This window comes from Elephantulus edwardii, unplaced genomic scaffold (assembly GCF_000299155.1).
Source record: "Elephantulus edwardii isolate Elephantulus edwardi_28Jun2011 unplaced genomic scaffold, EleEdw1.0 scaffold00001, whole genome shotgun sequence".
In the NCBI taxonomy this organism is placed as follows: Eukaryota; Metazoa; Chordata; class Mammalia; order Macroscelidea; family Macroscelididae; genus Elephantulus; species Elephantulus edwardii.
In genome coordinates this window covers 31,750,712-31,769,805 of record NW_006399751.1, presented here as the reverse complement: position 1 = coordinate 31,769,805, position 19,094 = coordinate 31,750,712, and the positions used below count along the sequence as shown (strand labels likewise).

The following is a 19,094-nucleotide window of genomic DNA, read 5'->3' as shown; positions in this document are numbered from 1 at the left end:
TGTGTGTGTGTGTGTGTGTGTAGTTCTGGTGGTCTAGTGTTAAGGAGCTGCACTGCTATCCTGAAAAAGCACGAGGTTTGAGGCCACCAGGTGCTCTGTGGGAGAAGGATAGGCAATCTCCTCCCATGACATTAACTATCTTTGAAAACCCACCAGAGGGTTGGTTCCAACTCAACAACAACATATGTATGTGTAGAATTTCCAAGGATACGTGTTATAACATAAGCACTTATTAAAAAAAAAAAAGCCACGTTCTGAGTTACAGAACTTATAAATTGCAGCACTAGGTCCCATGTTACTTTTTCCTGGAGTTAATTTTTTTCATTTAAGAGAAACACTGGCTTAAGGAATACTTCAAATGAAAAATAAACGACATGAAAAAATAAATTATGACTTTTTAAAAAATGAAAGCTAACATCTAGGTAAAAACATCTTCTGACACTCAAAATCCAGGTAAGAAGGCTTTTTCCTGCAGCACCAAAGCAGAACAGCAAAAAGCTTCCATGAATTAAAAGCTTACATTAAAAAAAAAAAAAAAGTTTATCAAAGATCCTTTCTATCTAAAAACAACACCAAACTCCTCATCCCATCAGAGAGAAAAAAGCATCCTTATATTTTCCAAACATATTCTGCAGTTGATACACTTTAAACCTCGTTTCATCCTACCTATAGCTACGCCTCTATGAAAACTTTATCTACCCCTCTTAAAACTATTACCCCATGAGTATTAAATTTAAGTCAATTATATGCACTATCACAATTAGTCATCTTTTTTATACCCTTTGAACTTAAATTGAAGCTATATCTACAATTTGTCTTATAGCCAAAAAAGACTGGTTTATAAAACAAGTATCATTTATGAATAACTAAGCAACTCCCTTCAACAATATGAGACTAATTACATTTTACTAAAAGCAAAGGAACACAAGCAAGGACAAAATGGAAAACTAGATCAAAGAAAGCAAAACAGAATGGAAATGAGATGCTGATACATTGTGAAAATTGTAACCACTGGTACAGAACACTCTGTATAAAGATTGTTAAAGGGAACCTAATGTGTCATGAAAATTCAATTTTAATGTTTTTAAATCAAAACTTCCTCCAAATACTGTATTTTTCATTATTTCTTGACTCAGTATTCTCTTCACAACACATAATTTAAAATTCCAAATATAAAGAAAATTGAAAAAATTCATATGCTAAACTGCTCTCACTACTGAAACTTAATTTTCCATGAGTATTTCAAATATAATCCTTAAATTTACAAAGGTTGTGGTAGATAAAATCACAGTGGTGCTAAAGGTAATATTTAGATAGGAATTAAGAACTCTGTTGAGCCAAGTACAAAAAGCCTTGGTGATCTTCCATAAGTTACTTCACTGTCAGTTCCATAATCTGCATATGGAGGATGACAAAGTTGATAGGTAAGGTTTTTTTAAAGAATAAAATGCACAGAAAGTGCTTATCTCAGTGCCTATCACATAAATGCTCAGTAACTCCTAAACACTCTTTTTTTAAAAAAAGTTAAGTTTTCAACATGCAGGACATTTTTAGTGAGTTCCTAATTAACAAGTAAGAGTCTCCATTATAAGCAATTCTGGGTCGGTCAATTTGATATCTCCAAATTCATTTTGTCACAAGGCACAAATCTAATGCTATTTTCAAAGAATAAAAATGTTTCAGAAAGTCACTTATTTTATTCAGCCACGTAACAAATGCTTCTCACTTAAAAAATTGAGAGGGTTTATTACATTATTTGAAAATACTACTTTAAAACATATCTTTGTAATATTCACGATGAACCCCCCTTTTCTGGTCCTTTCTTTACTTATAGGCTGTCACAATATAAATTGCATGCCACAATTTAACTATTATCCTTCTCTCTCAGATTCAATTCTTTAACTAACTTCTACAGGCTCCTAAAATCCTACTTACAAATTTTATCTCCTTCTTCATTAGACGATGAATTTCTTATGACTAGAGATTATATCTTAATTAATTCATTTCCTCAATGCCCAGGAAGACAATTAAAAAAGAGTAAATGAATCAATTGGGGGAAACAGCCTCTATATTTGGGACAAAGGAGCCCTGATGGTCAGCCTATTCTCCTAAGGAAAGATGTTCAGCCTCGGAAGTCTGACAGTGGGGAATTATCTGAGTTGGAAGCAGCTCTATAGCAGCTGGTTACAGTTGAGACTGGCACACTGATAACAGTGTTTAAGTCCTCAAAAGTTAATAAAAAGGTCTGCAGTTCAAAATCACCAGTCTCTCTGAGGGAGAAAGATGTGGTATCCTGCTTTGGGAAGATTATTTATATTATTGTAAATATGATTATTCTGTCATAGAAGGTAATTAAGAGTCAAAACTGATTCTGCAGCCATCCTTTGCTTTTTTGTTTTTATATTTGGAACTAAATGAAAGAACAGGTCATATAAAATGGCTTATAAATAGGACTTATAAAATACATCTTCATAGTATTATTGCTGCCAAGTATTTATAATAATCAGCTAAGCATAAGAATTTTCCAGAATCAATTCTACTACTGAAAATAATAATCCTAGAACATTTTGCATATATAACCTTACTTTACGAACTAACAATTCAAGATGTTACAAAGTATATTAACATTTAAATAAAACACTTCAGAACAATATTATTGTAAGAAATTAAGATTCCTCATCACTATTAGGATAAACAACTTATAAATGTCTAATTGTAGTATTACAAGTTTCTGACAGGATCAAAATTATGAAGATTGTACTGTGTTTGCTAATAAATGCATTTTAAAATATTTTTTCATTTTTAAAATACTTATATTCTTGGTGGACGTGCTCACCAAGCTGTGCCAAGAAATCTGGAGAACAACCACTTGGCCAACTGACTGGAAGAGATCGATATTTGTTCCTATCCCAAAGAAAGGTGACCCAACCGAGTGTGGAAACTACAGAACAATCTCACTGATTTCACATGCAAGCAAGATTTTACTAAAGATTATCCAAAAATGACTGGAACAGCACATCAGCAGAGAACTACCAGAAGTCCAGGCTGGGTTTAGAAGGGGTCGTGGTACTAGAGATATTGTAGCTGATGTTAGATGGATCTTGGCTGAAAGCAGGGAATACCAGAGGAATGTCTATCTGTGTTTCATTGACTATACAAAGGCATTTGACTGTGTAGATCATAACAAACTATGGCTGACTCTGAGAAGAATGGGAATTCCCAGAACACTTGATCGTTCTAATATGAAACCTATACTTGGACCAGGAGGCAGTCGTCAGAACAGAGCAAGGGAACACTGCATGGTTCAAAATTGGGAAGGGCGTACATGCCAGGGATGCATCCTATCTCCATACTTTTTCAACCTATATGCAGAACAGATTATCCGGGAGGCTGGGCTCTGTGAGGAGAAATGTGGGGTCAAAATTGGTGCACGATTTATCAACAATCTGCGTTATGCAGGTGACATAATCCTGCTTGCTGAAACTGAAGAGGACCTGAGGCGCCTGCTGCAGAGTGTCAAGGACTGCAGCCTACAATATGGATTGAGGCTCAATGTCAAGAAGACAAAGATTCTCAGCACTGGACCAATTGGCAGCATCAGGATGGATGGTGAAGAGATTGAGATTGTACACAGCTTTAGTTTGCTTGGCTCCAGAGTCAACAGTCTTGGCACCAGCAGCCAGGAAATTAAAAGGCGCATTGCCATGGGAAAGTCTGCTGTTAGGGACCTCTCCAAAGTACTGAAGAGCAATGGTGTCTCTCTGGAGACTAAGGTGCGTCTGATACAGGCCATGGTCTTCGCAATCACCTGTTATGCATCAGTGAGTTGGACAATGACCAAGGAGAATAGAAGGAGAATTGATGCCTTTGAGCTGTGGTGCTGGAGAAGAGTACTGAGAATACCATGGACTGCTAGGAAAACAAACAGATTTGTCCTGGAAAGGGTTAAACCGGGTGGCTCCTTGGAGGCAAGGATTCTGAGGCTCCCTCTAACATACTTTGGACATGTTGTGAGGAGAGACCGGTCCTTAGAGAGGGACATCATGCTTGGGAGGGTGGAGGGATGGCACAGGAGAGGAAGGCCCTCTATGAGGTGGATTGATTCAGTGACTGGGATAATTGGGATGGGAGTGTCGTAGACAGTGCAACTGGCACAGGACAGAGCGGAGTTTAGGGCTGTTGTACATAGGGTCGCTATGAGTTGCAAGCAACTCGACGGCACATAACAACAATATTCTTGGTTTAAATTGGAAGAAAAAGAGTACTGCTAATTTTGTAAGGTCCAAGACAGAGAAAGATACAAACTTCATGATGCTGCTTTCTTAAATGCTTTTCATACATCTTCTCTGTCAGGCATTTTCCATGTAAAAAATGGCAAAATGTGACTTTTGAAAGTAAAAAATTATACTTGAAATATAAAAATAAAACATAAAATACATATGCCCTTATAATGAAAACAAATGTCATTTTATTGTTTTAGTACACATCTGGCTTTTTGCTTTATATATAGTTCTTCCTCCAGCTCAAAGAAAGTCATCTGTTTATACTATTTAGTATTATTACTTGTAAAGGATTAATCCTTTTAATTTGTACACTTTAATGCTGGAGGATTTAATTTTCTAAATAATCAGATAGGAAAATGTATTTAACATGAAAAATACAAAATAGATTTCCTCAAGAAATCTGAATAAGCTGAAGTGTAAAATTTCCATCCTAAACTATCACTACAGTAATCACTATTGTATATTGATATTATCTGAATGGTCTTTTCATACAAATTCACACAAATTTCATAGAGTTTACTCTGTTTAAAGAGAAAATTACTTAGGGTTACTATATTTTTTAAAATCTAGGAAAATCTCTACCACAAAATTTCACTAATAATTGTGAATCAACTTGCGAAAAAAATAATAAAAAAATTACAGAACCAGGCTAATTAATGGTCAAGGAAAAAAAATCAGGTTCTTATTCTTCTGATCCTAGACAAATTAAAGCCGTTCCAAAATTAAGTTTCTTTATCTGATAAACAGTTCAAAGTTGACACGAAGACAAATAAAATAAAGCACATAACAGTAAAATGCTGAATAAGCAGCAACTAACAATTCTATTATAAATATATAGTCTTTACATATTCAATATTATATATACTTATAATCCAATTCTATTAGGGAGCTCTGGTGGCCCAGTGGTTAAGATCTGTGCCACAATCCCAAAGGCATGCAGTTAGAATTTACCAGCTACTTCATGAGAGAAGGATGGGCAATCTCCTGTGCAATTTATTGCTTCTGAGAACCCATTGCAGGGTCAACTGTGGGTCAATTCCAAATCGAAGGCACACAATAACATTACTATAATTAGCACAAAAAAGCTTGAAAACTATTTTGTTCTAGTTACATGAAATATGTATTCACTTTAGCCTTGGCCTAAAATAATTACTGTAAATGTAATCTACCAGTGGCTCTGCAGAAAGATGAGCAATCTCTTTCAATGGAATTTTTAGCCTCCAAAATCTGGTAAAGGGATAGCTGTAAATAAACAGCAATGACAAGAGTTTGGCATATTTCATTTTCTTTTTTTATTTTTAGTAAGATACACACAACAAAACTTCTAACTGAACAATTTTTACATGTACAAGTAGAGAACACTCTTGCAACTTGTGTCATCTTTCTCAACATCTTTTTCCAAATTTTTCATCATCATTAACAGAAACATTGCCTCTGAAGCTTTTCCTTTAATTCTTCAAGTTTCTCTTGTCAATGTGATTACACAGATAATTCAATAAAAGAGAACAATGCTTATACAAGGATCATTTCTGTTTAAGGTTTTAAGATTTCCTCAGATAATAGTTTCAGGGGCCTATCCAGAATCCATGCTTCTGGAAGTCTAGATTCCATGAGAATTTGAAGATCTATTCCATACCTCCCTTCTGAGAAAATTCTTCTGTAGAGTCCTCTTTTTGTTTTCAACTTGACTATTTTATTAACATAGTAGTTGTCTCTGTAACATGCATACACACATTTGAACACACAGAATGATCTACGCGAGGTAAGAAGCCTAAATATGCCTATGGGGATAATGAGAAATTAAAAAAAAAAAATTCCTGCAGATTTTTATTATTGTAGGCAATTATGTCCACATCACTTACAAAGTTAATGTCACATATGTCACAGGAAGCAGGTGGTGGTGGGGATGCAGAGATTTTAGGGAAAAAATTTATCAGTGGCATAACAGAGCTCTCAATATGAGAAATCTGACATAACGTGGGCTTTTGCTGTGAATTTTCTCTTTGCAAAATCGGGGGGTGGGGTATTTGTCAATGGTCAGAAATTAAGGGAAGGTGGTGTGAGGTAGGCTTTTGCAAGTCAATTCTCCTCACAGTATTGTGCAAGAATAATCAAGGTAATAATCAAGAAAATCTTTGGTCTTTCTCTGCAACTAGTTTCAGAACTTTTCCAAAGTAGAGTCCTCCTTTAATACTCTTTAAATACATGCAAGCAACAGATTAAGGATTCTAACTTGATATACACATATATACCTCAGTGTTCTCTAATTTTATTTTTGTAAAGACTAATTTAATCATAAAAAAATAAAGTATGTATGTACATAAGTAAGCACTTGAGTGTGAAAGTTTAGAAGTATAAACAGCTTTTTTTAAAAAAAAACGAAAGATAAGTGGACATTACATTTTCACTTTTGAAACTACATTTCTATTATATTTGAGTTTTTGGCGGTATTTTGTTAGCATTTAAAATTTCATTATTTAACTATTTAAATACCAAAATGCTTAAAGACACAGTTAAAGAAAGTACAAGATGTATACTCTGTCACCGTCACTTAAAATACTGTAACTTTACTGGAAATAAAAAAAATCTTACACTAATAATACATATTCAACTTGACACAATTCAATCTATGCAACATTGTTCTGCTCCTAATTGATCTACTGCAAAGAAAATCAGTGCTCTATAGAGACAATACTAAAAGAAGAGTACTCAATCCAGTCCCTTTCCCTTTCCCTTAGACTATTCCCTTTATAATAAACACCATCTTCATCCCTCCCCTAAATAAGCAAATACCAGCTATCATGAACTGAATTGTGTCCCCCAAAAATATATTAAATGGAATGATATAATGTAAAAACTACATGATGATCCCCCATGATCTGATAAACCAAATAGCTGCAAAAAAGATTAACATAGGAAAGCAGCATAGTCCTGCTTTTACTAGAGTGTGGCACATAGCTCACGCACCAATAATTTTTGGAGGCTATAAATCATACAGGAGGACATGCCCATCTTTCTCCCACATAACTTTTTATCCCTTTAGTTGAAGTGGCTTGTTACTCCTTACCAGATAAAAATGAGAGGAAAGCAAGTAGATAGAAGAAACCACAGTACCACCAAGAAATAACTGTCAGGAGTGGAGTGTGTCCTTGTGGACCAAGCCACTACACTAGGAAATGCTTAGTCACCAAGGAAGACCAAGACACATGGAGTTCTCCAAAGAACACTCGACCTAGAGATGCTAAAAGAAACAAGGACTATGCCTCACAATAGACAAAGAGAGAGCCTACTCCTAGAGTTAGTACCCTAAATTTGTACTTCTAGCCTCCCTCCTGAACTATAAGAGAACAAATTTATTAGTTAAAACCATACATTTGTGGTATCTCAGTTACAGCTGCACTAAGTATCTAGGACACCATCACTTATTGAGCTTAAGTCAAAACTAACTCATTGCTGACTATTCATTGGATTTCTGTGACTGTAAATTGTGTGGAAGGAGACTGCTCATTTTTCTCCTGCAGAGCAGGATGCAAATGGCCAGAGAAGCACATGGGTTGGCAACTCAAGTCTCTACAAACTATGTCACCAGAGCTCAGTATAGGGTGACATTACCACGCTTGGTTTTCAGAAAACTGAGCTAAGGAGAGAAATCTACTGTTATCGTAACTTCAACAACTTAGTAACAAACTTATACAAAGAAAAATACTCACATTTAGAATAGATGTATTTTTACAAATAATTTCCCCTCATTTTTAAATGAGGAAATATGAAGCTCAAAAGAGATGTGAAATGACACACCTAATGTTACAAAACTCCCAGTGAATTAATCTTAAAATATAGGTCTCCTACTACCTTCTGGCTCACTGCTCTGAATTCCACCAACATAAATACCTGTCATGCCTCAGTAAGATGAATGAAAGTAGTCTAAGAAGTGTTGAAAACCTGTATGTAAATGAGTATATAAGATCAGGTCTGGTGAACAGAAAAGTATATATACTTTTACTAAAATAAAAGAACTTAAAGGAACAGATAAACTTAAATATACTACTATTTATCATCTTCATGACTTTTTTCCTAATACCTCTCTCTAAGTGCTATTACACCCTCTATTAGACAAGTTTATTAAAATTCCAAATAATTTTTTAAATTAAAATCTCTCTTTAAAAAGAAAGGCATTTTCTTTTAAAAGTTTTTTGTGTTTTTTCCCCCATAATCTTGTTACGTAAAAAAAATTGGGAAAGGTGTACGCCAGGGATGTGTCCTAGCTCCATACCTTTTCAACCTGTATGCAGAACTGATTATCAGAGAGGCTGGGCTCTATGAGAAGTGTGGCATCAGGATTGGCGGAAGATCTATTAACAATCTGCGTTATGCAGATGATACAACCCTGCTTACTGATACTGAGGAGGACCTGAAATGCTTGCTGCAGAGGGTCAAGGACTGTAGCCTGCAGTATGGATTGAGGCTCAATATCAAGAAGACAAAGATTCTCACCACTGAACCAATCGGCAGCATCAGGATGGATGGTGAAGAGATCGAGATTGTTAACAACTTTAGTCTGCTTGGCTCCATGGTCAACACTCTTGGCACCAGCAGCCAGGAAATAAAAAAACATACTGCGATGGGAAAGTCTGCTGTTAGGGACTTCGCCAGGGTACTGAAGAGCAATGGTGTCACTCTGGAGACTAAGGTGCGTCTGATACAGGCTATGGTCTTTGCAATCACTTGTTATGGATCAGAGTGTTGGACAATGACCAAGGAGGACAGAAGGAGAATTGATGCCTTTGAGCTGTGGTCCTGGAGAAGAATATTGAGAGTACCATGGACTGCTAGGAAAACAAACAGATTCACCCTAGAAAGGGTTAAACCAGGCTGCTCCTTGGAGGCAAGGATTCTGAGGCTTCATCTGACATACTTTGGCCATGTTGTAAGGAGGGACAGGTCCTTGGAGAGGGACATCAAGCTTGGGAGGGTGGAGGGACAGCGCAAGAGGGGAAGACCCTCTATGAGGTGGATTGATTCAGTGACTGGGGTAATCGGATGGGTGTGTCAGAGGCAGTGTGATTGGCACAGGATAGAGCAGGGTTTAAGGCTGTTGTACATAGGGTTGCTATGAGTCGCAAGTGACTCGACAGCACATAACAATCTTGTTTACATTTCCTTAATAAACATTAAAGCTTAAGTTTTATTGATTAGATCACTGGAGAGCGCCGGCAGTGCCATAATTAATATGGTAACCAAAAGGTCAACATCTGAATTTACCAGCCACTCCTGAGGGAAAGATGTGTAAAGTGGGCTTCACTGAAGATTACAACATTGGAATAGCCTATGGGGTTCTTTCTACTCTGTACTGCTGGGTTGCTGAATTAGAAAGCACACAACAAGTGAGGTGTTTTTTTTATTTTACAGTAACTTTTACATTATTACTTAAATTATTTTTCATAACTTAAATGATTTTTCACAATATATGTTCACTAAAACATTCCCAGAGTAGACTCTCAATTACGAGTAAGAAAATCTAAACAGAAATCTAATGCATATATGCATTAATGAAAACATGGTAACTGATATGCAGTCTTACATCATAAGGTGGCAGTTTCTTGAAGCCTTGGAACCCTGAGATTAAAAATTATACAGTTAATACTGCCATAAGAATGCAGATATCAGGAACCTTATAAACACATGGTGAAAAGATCTTAGTGTTTTTGGCAAGATTTTAAAACAAATGTTTCAATTCCTAGCCAGCTGAAAATGCAGGCTAGGCTTAAGTTTCCTTCTATAGGCTAAGAGATTGAAAATCCATCTAATGTGATTGTGTGTTATTGTTGTGTGCTACGGAGTCAAAACTGACTCACAGCTGTCCCTCCCAGGTTTTCAGAGGCAGTAAACTGCAAAGGAGGAGACTTCCCATTCTTCTCCCAAGAAGGAGCTGGTGGATTCAAACCTTGCCCTAATGTGTTTGTACACAACAACAACCCCAAACTTATTCATTCTAAAACTACAGTAAGGTATGCATGTGTATGGTTATATGTACATATACCACACTAAATGAATATGGTATTCGTACCATGACTAAATCAATGTGTATGTGTCTGTGTGTAGATAAAACTATAGAGATAATGGCAAAGTCCTAAATCCTAGTAATACAATATTGTCATCTCTACTAAGGGAAAATACACAAAGTACGTAAAATATTTTTCAGTTAACTATAACTATGTATTAAGTGCTAAATATCTCAAGAACTCAAGGTATTTGACAAAATTCACTGATTTTGAGTAGGAATGAACTCATAGCAGATGCCCTAGTAGGTTCTCAGAGGCTGTAAACAGAGTGAAAGGAGACTGCTCTTCTTTATTCAGAGAATCCAGGATGGAATCACCTGAGGGGGCCTCCTCTGGGTTCCAGTTCACAGTGCAACTCCTTACCAACTAGTCCACTAGTGCTCCCTACTTAGCACATGGATACAATAATTATTCCATTCAATTTATTTAAACGTTTGCTACTCTAAGAGTCTGAAGTTTCTTAGAAGAGGAAGTGGGGGGGTGGAAATGTGCTTTTGAGAAGACAGTGAATCTGTTCACACACTTGGAATGCACTCTTATTTCACGTTTAAATGTAGAATATGTGACATTCCATTGCATTTATAACGTAAAAATGCATTCGTATACGCTCCAAAAAAAAGCGTTTTGCTCAAATACCCCAATCACTTTTGATGTTACTCTCACTTCCTCTTCTGGAAACCATCATAGCCATTTCCTTTAACCACAATACCACAGGTCTAGTAACTTTCAGTCATGTTTACGTTGCTGATGGTTGGATCAAAGATCATATAAGAACAAATTTTCAAGTTGACTGGAGAGCGTAATTTCATAAAACAGTCAAGTAAATGCTGTCTACAAGTAATACTATCTAAAATGAATTATCCCTAACCTACATAAATTTATATTCAAGGTAGTTTAGCAAATGCAGAGAACATCTTTGCAATGACACCGCTTCGGATACATAAAATGTAATGAACTGCATAGGCATGTGGCAGCTTCTCTCCAACTGCAATGGAGGTAGGGCCAATCAAACCTGGCACCCATGCGAGCATCTGGAGGAGCACAGCTATAGCGAGCCTTACCCAAAATGGGTAAGTATTCCTCTTTAGAAATGCAGTGTCTATATTTTATACTTTAATAAGTATAAAGAAGAATTAATAAGTAACACTGTAAGAATTATGTTAAAAATAAAATCTCCTGTAGTCCTAACTTCTAAGCACTATGGTTAAATAAATAAAAATATAACCATGAAGGTAATGACAGAAGGCACCAAATACACACGGGACATTCTAAGGATCTAGACTGCAAACGAAATCACTTTTTTCTGGGTTCAAATTTGTTTCAAATCTACCCATCTTTTTCAATCGGAAGAAGAATTTTGATGTTTTTCTCCTAAGGCAAGTGAATGCAGTATGTGCTCTGTCTTTACACCTCTTTTTTCTTAATTGCAACTCAGCCTCCCAATTCTTAGATATACGTGCATACACGACTTTAAATGGGAAGATGAGATGCTCAAATTACTAGGATACACTCTAAATCTGAAATACAACCTATTTACAGTTTTCTTTTGAACGCACACCAAAGCTTACAAAATGGTATTTTAATATTATCAGAAAGGTTTGGGAAAACTAAGATGAGGAGGAGTAAAGAGGGTACGAAAAGAAGGCTGTTATTCCTGTTCCCGTGACTCAGAGCCCAGAAGTGCTGCACATGAAAACTGGTTCCACCCTCACTCGCCCCTCCTCCCCACCATCAAAAAATGCAATAATCCCCCATCGTCAACACCCTCAAATGGTGTTTAATGTGGCAGCGGGGAGAGGATGCAGGGTCCATGCTGATGAGCCAGTTCCTCCCCACATTCCCGCACACCAAAAAATGGAGAGAGGGGGGAGTAATCGCCATCCCCTGACAGGGTCCCCCCCACATTCCCACCCTGCGTTCAGTTCTGGAGCAGCCAAGTTTTCCTATTCTCTATAGAACACAGCCCAGCCATCTCCCGTCCCTTTCTGACGACCCCCGTCCCGGGGACGGCGCCCCCTCCCCACGCTCCGGATCAGGCCGCTGGGAACTGGGAAATGGCTTCTCTCTGTGTCTGGTCGGCCGCGAGCCACCGCGGGAGGCGCCCGGAACGCTGCTTAGGCCGCGGCGCATCCCGGCGGCACCGGGCCGGGCCTGACGCGGCGACGCTGAGATTTCTGCCCCAGGCGGCGCCCCGCACCGTCCGGGCCTCCGGCCCCCTCCGCCCCTCCTCGGCCCTCCGCCCGCCGCGGCCTCGCCGGCCCGTGCGCACCTTCTTGATGTTGTAGAGGCGGGTGAGCATGCCGACGCCCCGGTCGTTGAGGATGGTGAGCTTCTCCGCCAGCTTCTGCTGACTGGGCTGCAGCACGGAGCGCGACATGGTGGTGCCGCCGCTGCCGCCGCCGCCGCTGTCGGCCGCCTCGCGCCCAGTCACCGGCTCGCGGCCTCCGCAGCAACCTCTCTCGGGCCTCCTCCCCTCCCGCCCGCGACCTCCGCCTCAGGGAAGCGCGTCCATGGCCCTCGCACCCAATCCCGCGCCGGTGACAGAGCCAGCCGCTGCGTATGCCTCGGGGCCCCTTCCCCCGCAACAGCCCGCGCCCCGCAGTCTTCCGCCCGCCGCCCTTCCGTCCCCACCCCCCGGCGCTTTCCGTCCCAGCCCCCACCGAGCCGCTTTCCCCGGCTCCTCCACTAGGTGTGGCGGCGGCAGCGGCGTCTCCGGCGGCTGAGAACGAGGCCGCTCCCGCAGCCCCGGACGAGCGCTCGGTCACCTGATCTGCCGCGCCGGCGCCCACGCGAGGCCGGACGGGGAACTGCGCCGGGGAAGCCCTCGCCTGCCCTGCCCGGCCGCCGGGTCGCCGCCACTCGGGACCCGGTCCCGACCAAGGCCCCGACCCCTCTACCTGCCCCTAGTCCCAAAATGTGAGCCCTACGTGGGGATCGAGTTAGGTCACGATGATCAGTGCATTTCCCCCCTTATCTCACACCCCTGATCTTCAAGTTCCTAAAGTGACAACAAAAGTTGCCTCTCTGCGCCACCTCCCTTCAGACACCCTCCGGAGCTCTGGGGTGGAGGGGGGATGTTTTTCAGCAGAGTTTCCTCCTGAGAGTGGGCTGGTTGCTCCAAGCGCCTTTCCTCCCCCTGCTTGACAGACGCTCGTTGCAGAACACAGCAGATGTTGTGGTCGACCAGGCGGCATCGCCTCTCCCACCCTCCCATCCCATCCTTGCTCACCCGCACCCTACTCCACCCACTCCCAGAGCTGGTCTTTGCAGGAGGAAGTCGGAGCCTGACCTGAGGACAACTCGAATTCCCGAGATAACCTAAATCCAGAATTTGCCCGTAAGCAGCACTTACCAGGAGCAAAATCTAATGGCAAAGCCCTGCCATATGGGTGGCACAGAATAAATGTTCAATGAATGAATGCTCCAATTTTTGTTTTCTGGCTTCCACCCTAACTTACTCCTTTTAGAAAACGTTTTACTTTTCCATCTCATTTTATTTCCTGGTCGTTTTCTTAGCCACAATCCCCTGGTCAAGTTACACTGCCATGGTTCAAAAAATGAACAAATCTAGAACCTATGAAATTGATTGAATCGAAGATCTCAGTCAAGAAAAGTAGAGGCATTTTAATGTTTTGGACCGTCCATATATTGATTTTTTATATTATTTTCCTTAATTTTACATTAATTACAAAAACTCAACTTCCAAAAAAATGTAAATAAGTTATTATTGTTAGGTGGCCTTCAGCCTGCTTTGACTCATAGTCACCCTATGTACAAACAAAAGGAAACACTGCCTGGTCCTTTTTTTTTTTTTTGCCCCCCACTCTCACTCTACCAAGCACAATGTCTTTCACAAACTCACGCCTCTTGATAACATCCAAACTACCAAGAGAGTCTCACCATCCCCTTCTGGGGAACATTCTGACTGTACTTCTAAGAATTGTTTGCTCTTCTGGCCATTCGAAGTATATTCAGTATTAATCATAATTCATCATTATTAAATGTCAGTCAATTCTTCTTGGTTCTTTCTTATTCATTGTCCAGCTTTCATATGCATATTGTGTTGTTGTTGTTGTTATGTGCCGTCAAGTCATCTGCGACTCATAGCGACCCTATGTACAACAGCCCTACACCCTGCTCTATCCTGTGCCAATCTCATTGCCTCTGACACACCCATCCCGATTACCCCAGTCACTGAATCAATCCACCTCATAGAGGGTCTTCCCCTCCTGCGCTGTCCCTCTGCTCTGTCCAGCTTGATGTCCCTCTCTAAGGACCTGTCTCTCCTTACAACATGTCCAAAGTATGTCAGACGAAGCCCCAGAATCCTTGCCTCCAAGGAGCAGCCTGGTTTAACCCTCTCTAGGATGAATCTGTTTGTTTTCTTGGCAGTCCATGGTACATTCAATACTCTTCTCCAGCACCACAGCTCAAAGGCGTTAATTCTCCTTCTATCCTCCCTAGTCATTGTCCAACTCTCTGATGCATAACAAGTAATTGCAAAAACCATGGCCTGTATCAGGCACACCTTAGTCTCCAGAGAGACACTGTTGCTCTTGAGTACTTTAGAGAGGTCCCTAACCGCCGACTTTCCCATCGCGATACGCTTTTTTATTTCCTGGCTGCTGGTGCCAAGAGTGTTGACCATGGAGCCGAGCAAACTGAAGCTGTGAACAATCTCAATCTCTTCACCATCCATCCTGATGCTACCGATTGGTCCAGTGGTGAGAATTTTTGTCTTCTTGACACAGAGCCTCAGTCCATATTGAAGGCTGCATTCCTTGACCCTCTGCAGTAAGTGCCATCAATTGTAATATGACTCATAATGAATGACCTTAAGAATAGCCACCTTGAAACTTGCCCTATCCTGTGCCATCCTTATCTCTAAGTCACAAGAGCCCATTGCTAAAGACATGGTGTCATTTCATCTCATTGTGGGGGGGGGGGGTGCCTTTTCCTTTTCTGACCATCTTACCAAGCATGAGATAGAGACAGAGACAGACAGAGAGAGTTGTTATTGAGTACCGTCAAGTTGAACTTACTCATAGCTGACCCTCTGGCAGGTTTTCAGAAGCAGTTAATTGAACAGGAGGAGACTGACCATATTCCCCCCACGGAGCAGCTGGTGTCCTCAAACCTTCAGGAGTGCAACCCAGCTTCTTGTCACTAGGCCACCAGAGATAAATGGATGGATGGATGGATGGATGGATGGATGGATGGATGGATGGATGGATGGAAGATAGGTAGATAGATAGATAGATAGATAGATAGATAGATAGATAGATAGATAGAATGTTGGGTGTCATTTTGAGTGAGCATTATAGCTTGCCTTCCAGCAGATTTTCTTTCAGAGGCTGTAAATTGCACAGAATAAGATTACCTGTCTTTCTCTCATGGAGCAACTGATGGGTGCAAATCATATATTTTTGAATTGCCACAGCAGTTATACAGATGATATGACCTTGCTTGCCAAAAGTGAGGAGGACCTAAGCATTTGCTCCAGAAGGTCAAGGACTGTAATCTTCAATATGGATTGAAATTCAGCATCAAGAAGACAAATATTTTCATAACTGAGCTAATTGGCAGCACTATGATAGATGGAGAAGAGATTGAGGTTGTTAATAATTTCATCTTGCTCAGATCTACAATCAACAGTCATGGCGCCAGCAGTAAAGAAGTCAGAAGACAAGTTGCTGTGAGGAAATCTGCTGTCAGAGACCACTCCAAAGTGCTAAAGAGCAACGATGTAAGTCTGGAGACCAAGTTGTGCCTGATTCAGGACATCGTCTTCACAATTATTTGCTGTGCATCATGGAGCTGAACAGTGACTATGGATAACAGAAGAAGAATTGGTGCCTTTGAGTTGTGGTACTAGGGAAGACTATTGAACATACCCATGGACTGCCAAGAGAACAAACAGGTCTATTCTGGAGAGAGTGAAACCAGTCTTCTCCTTGAAGGCAAAGATTTTAAAGCTCAGTCACCCATACTTTGGGCATGTTTCCAGGAAAGACCAGTCCCTAGAAGAGGACATCATGCTTGGAAGGATGGAGGGACAGTGCAGGAGAGGAAGAACCCAAATGAGATGGTTTAACTGGGGCAATGGGGATAGGTGTGTCAGATACAGCAAGACCGCCTCAGGATAGGACAGAGTTCAGAGCTACTGTACTTAGGGGTCGCTATGAGTCACAGGCGACTTGATGGCACATAACAACAACATATGTAGAACCTATATATAATATAGATCGATAGATTATAAAAGATTCAATTGTAGCAGCAATCCTAAAAAGATTTAACAACATACGTAGAACTTATATATAATATAGATCGATAGATTATAAAAGATTCAATTCTAGCAGCAATCCTAAAAAGATTTTAAAAATCATTTTCCAATTCCATTTAATGTGTTCAACAACTCCTTGCCTTCAAGCCCAAACCTACTCATAGTTTGCCCTCTAGAGTCTTTTGTTGTTGTGTACTGTAGATTACTGACCCATAGCTGACCCTCCGGTGGGTTTTCAGAGGCAGTTAATCTCACAGGAGAAGATTCTTTATCCTTCTTCCACAGAGTGGCTGGTGGCCTCGAACCATATGCCTTTAGGATTGCAGTGCAGCATCTTGCCAGTAGGATACCAGAGCTCTGTCGAGTGCCTTTTAGAGGGTGTATAATTTACACAGGAGGAGATTTCTCATCTTCTATGGAGCGGCTGGTGTATTTGAACATCCTTTGAGTTGGCACTGCATCACCTTACTGCTAGGCAACCAGAGGTCCCTTTTTAAACAAATGTATGAAGCACAGTATTAGAAAAAGATGTGACACAACTTTAAAATATAGTTTTTGGTCTCCTTAAACTCTAATTCTGGTGAGGACAGAAGTATGTGTGTATGTATGTATGTATGTATATATGTATGAAGGTCAAAGCAGGAAGAATGAAAAGTCAATGGACAAGTAGAAATATAGGAAAAAATGCTAAAGCAAAAAAAATTACTTTTAAGGATTTGAGGATGATGATTAAGATCATTGGAAACAGTTACTAATTATCCTTCTGTATCTAACATCTTCTGTCCTTAGAAACAGAAATCACATTCCCAGCCTCCTGTGCAACCTGGCCAATGGCATGCAAACATTCCAAAAAACCTTCCCTGCGAAACTTGACACTGCTCTGGATACAATCTTGGGTCATGGAAACAATGGCCACTCATGAAAGATAGTAGAATCTAGGGACATAACGTGTATGTGGGCTTCCTAGAGCAAACCTGCTTACCAAGCCTGACTGTCTATGTCTGGAATTTTTTTTTTCTTTCTTTTTTTTTTTTCTATGTCTGGATTTTATGTGAAGGAGATAAGTTTCTTTTTAAGCTTCTTTTATATTGACTTTTTCTATTACTCACAAACTTGAACCTAAAAGAACGTTTCTGTGGACAACATAATAATTCTAATAGGAATAGATTAAGGAATATGTTTCCCTTCTTAGTAGTGCTTGTGCACTATGTCAGTTACTATTTGAGCTTCATGTTCTTGTTTCCCTCTCTTACCAAACCTCTAAAATATTATCCTCTTCATTTTCCACATAAGGATACTGAAATGCAGCTAGACTTTAAAATTTACCTGAAGTCACACCCACAGAAAGTGGTAAATCTGGTCTTGGCTCTCTTATCCTAGCTTGGCTCCAAAGTTCATCATGTAGGCTCTTAACAACTACAATAGACTAAAGACCAGGTAAAATTGGTTGGCATAAATTTATAATGCATCTAATCACAATTATCCCATAGTTTCTCTTAGGTTCTTCTAATCCTTTCTCCCACATACAGCCTTCAAAACCCAAAGAAGGGTCCCAATAAGCCAGAAACCATTCAGCAGCAGTAGGCTTGGTTTTGGGGAGTTCTAGTGGCATAGTCTGTAAGGAGTTGCTCTAAACCAAAGGCTCCACCTTGCTGTTGGTTCAAATCCATCATTGACTCTGAGAGTGACAGATGAACAATCTCCTCCAACTCGATTTCAAATAACCTAGTGCATTGATTCTGACTCCAAAAAAGGACTTTTGGCTTTGTTAAGCAAGAGACAGGAGAAAGATAAAACAAAGATATCTGTTGTTGGAGGAGGTGAAACGAGTTAAGATTTAGCCAGGGTAACTTGTGTTTATAATTGAGGAGAAATAAAGACAAGAAATCTAGATGGAATGGAAGTTATTTCCAGTAGACAGCAGAAGAAAAACTAGAAATAAAACTCATCTGAAAGGTCCAATAATAAAACAATGAAAAGTTAATTATACCCTCTATCTTAACCATTTACAAACAACTAAATTACACTTGTTGTTATTGTTATATATATTGTCACTATGATTTCAAGTGGAATCAGTTTATAGCTGACCTTCTGGCAGGTTTTCAGAGGCAGTAGGAGATTGCCCATCTTTCTCCTGTGGAGCAGCTGATGGATTCAAACTATATGCCTTTCTTTGAGCTGGCAGCACATCTCCTTACCACTAAGTCACCAGAGTTCCCTAGATTCATCTTATAGGTTACCGAACCTAAGTGAAAACACTTCATACATATTTATTTGCTTCTGCTTTGCAAATTTAAAGGCAGTTGTTTATTTAATTTTAGAGTCATTCAACGAATTTGTTTTTCTCTGTGAAAAATTTGTATTATTTCTTTCTTTCTATTCTCAGTTTTTCCCCCAATACAAAGAGCTCAAGGATTTATTTGTTTCAGCAATGTATTGTGTTTAAACTTACACTTAACTAGAATA

The 19,094-nt window shown here is 39.8% G+C and overlaps 1 protein-coding gene across 2 annotated transcripts in view; it reads right to left on the bottom strand.

The window, feature by feature from the left end:
- Nucleotides 1-12,833, bottom strand: part of NCKAP1 (NCK-associated protein 1) — a 145,306-nt gene extending 132,473 nt beyond the window's left edge. The window contains exon 1 of one of the 2 annotated variants that reach the window (XM_006878778.1): nt 12,615-12,833. In XM_006878778.1, the coding sequence (XP_006878840.1) occupies nt 12,615-12,722 (108 nt within the window). In that variant the 5' untranslated portion in view covers nt 12,723-12,833. The remainder of the gene's footprint in view (nt 1-12,614) is intronic. The other variant, XM_006878777.1, reaches the window with a different exon arrangement.
- Nucleotides 12,834-19,094: the final 6,261 nt, after the last annotated feature.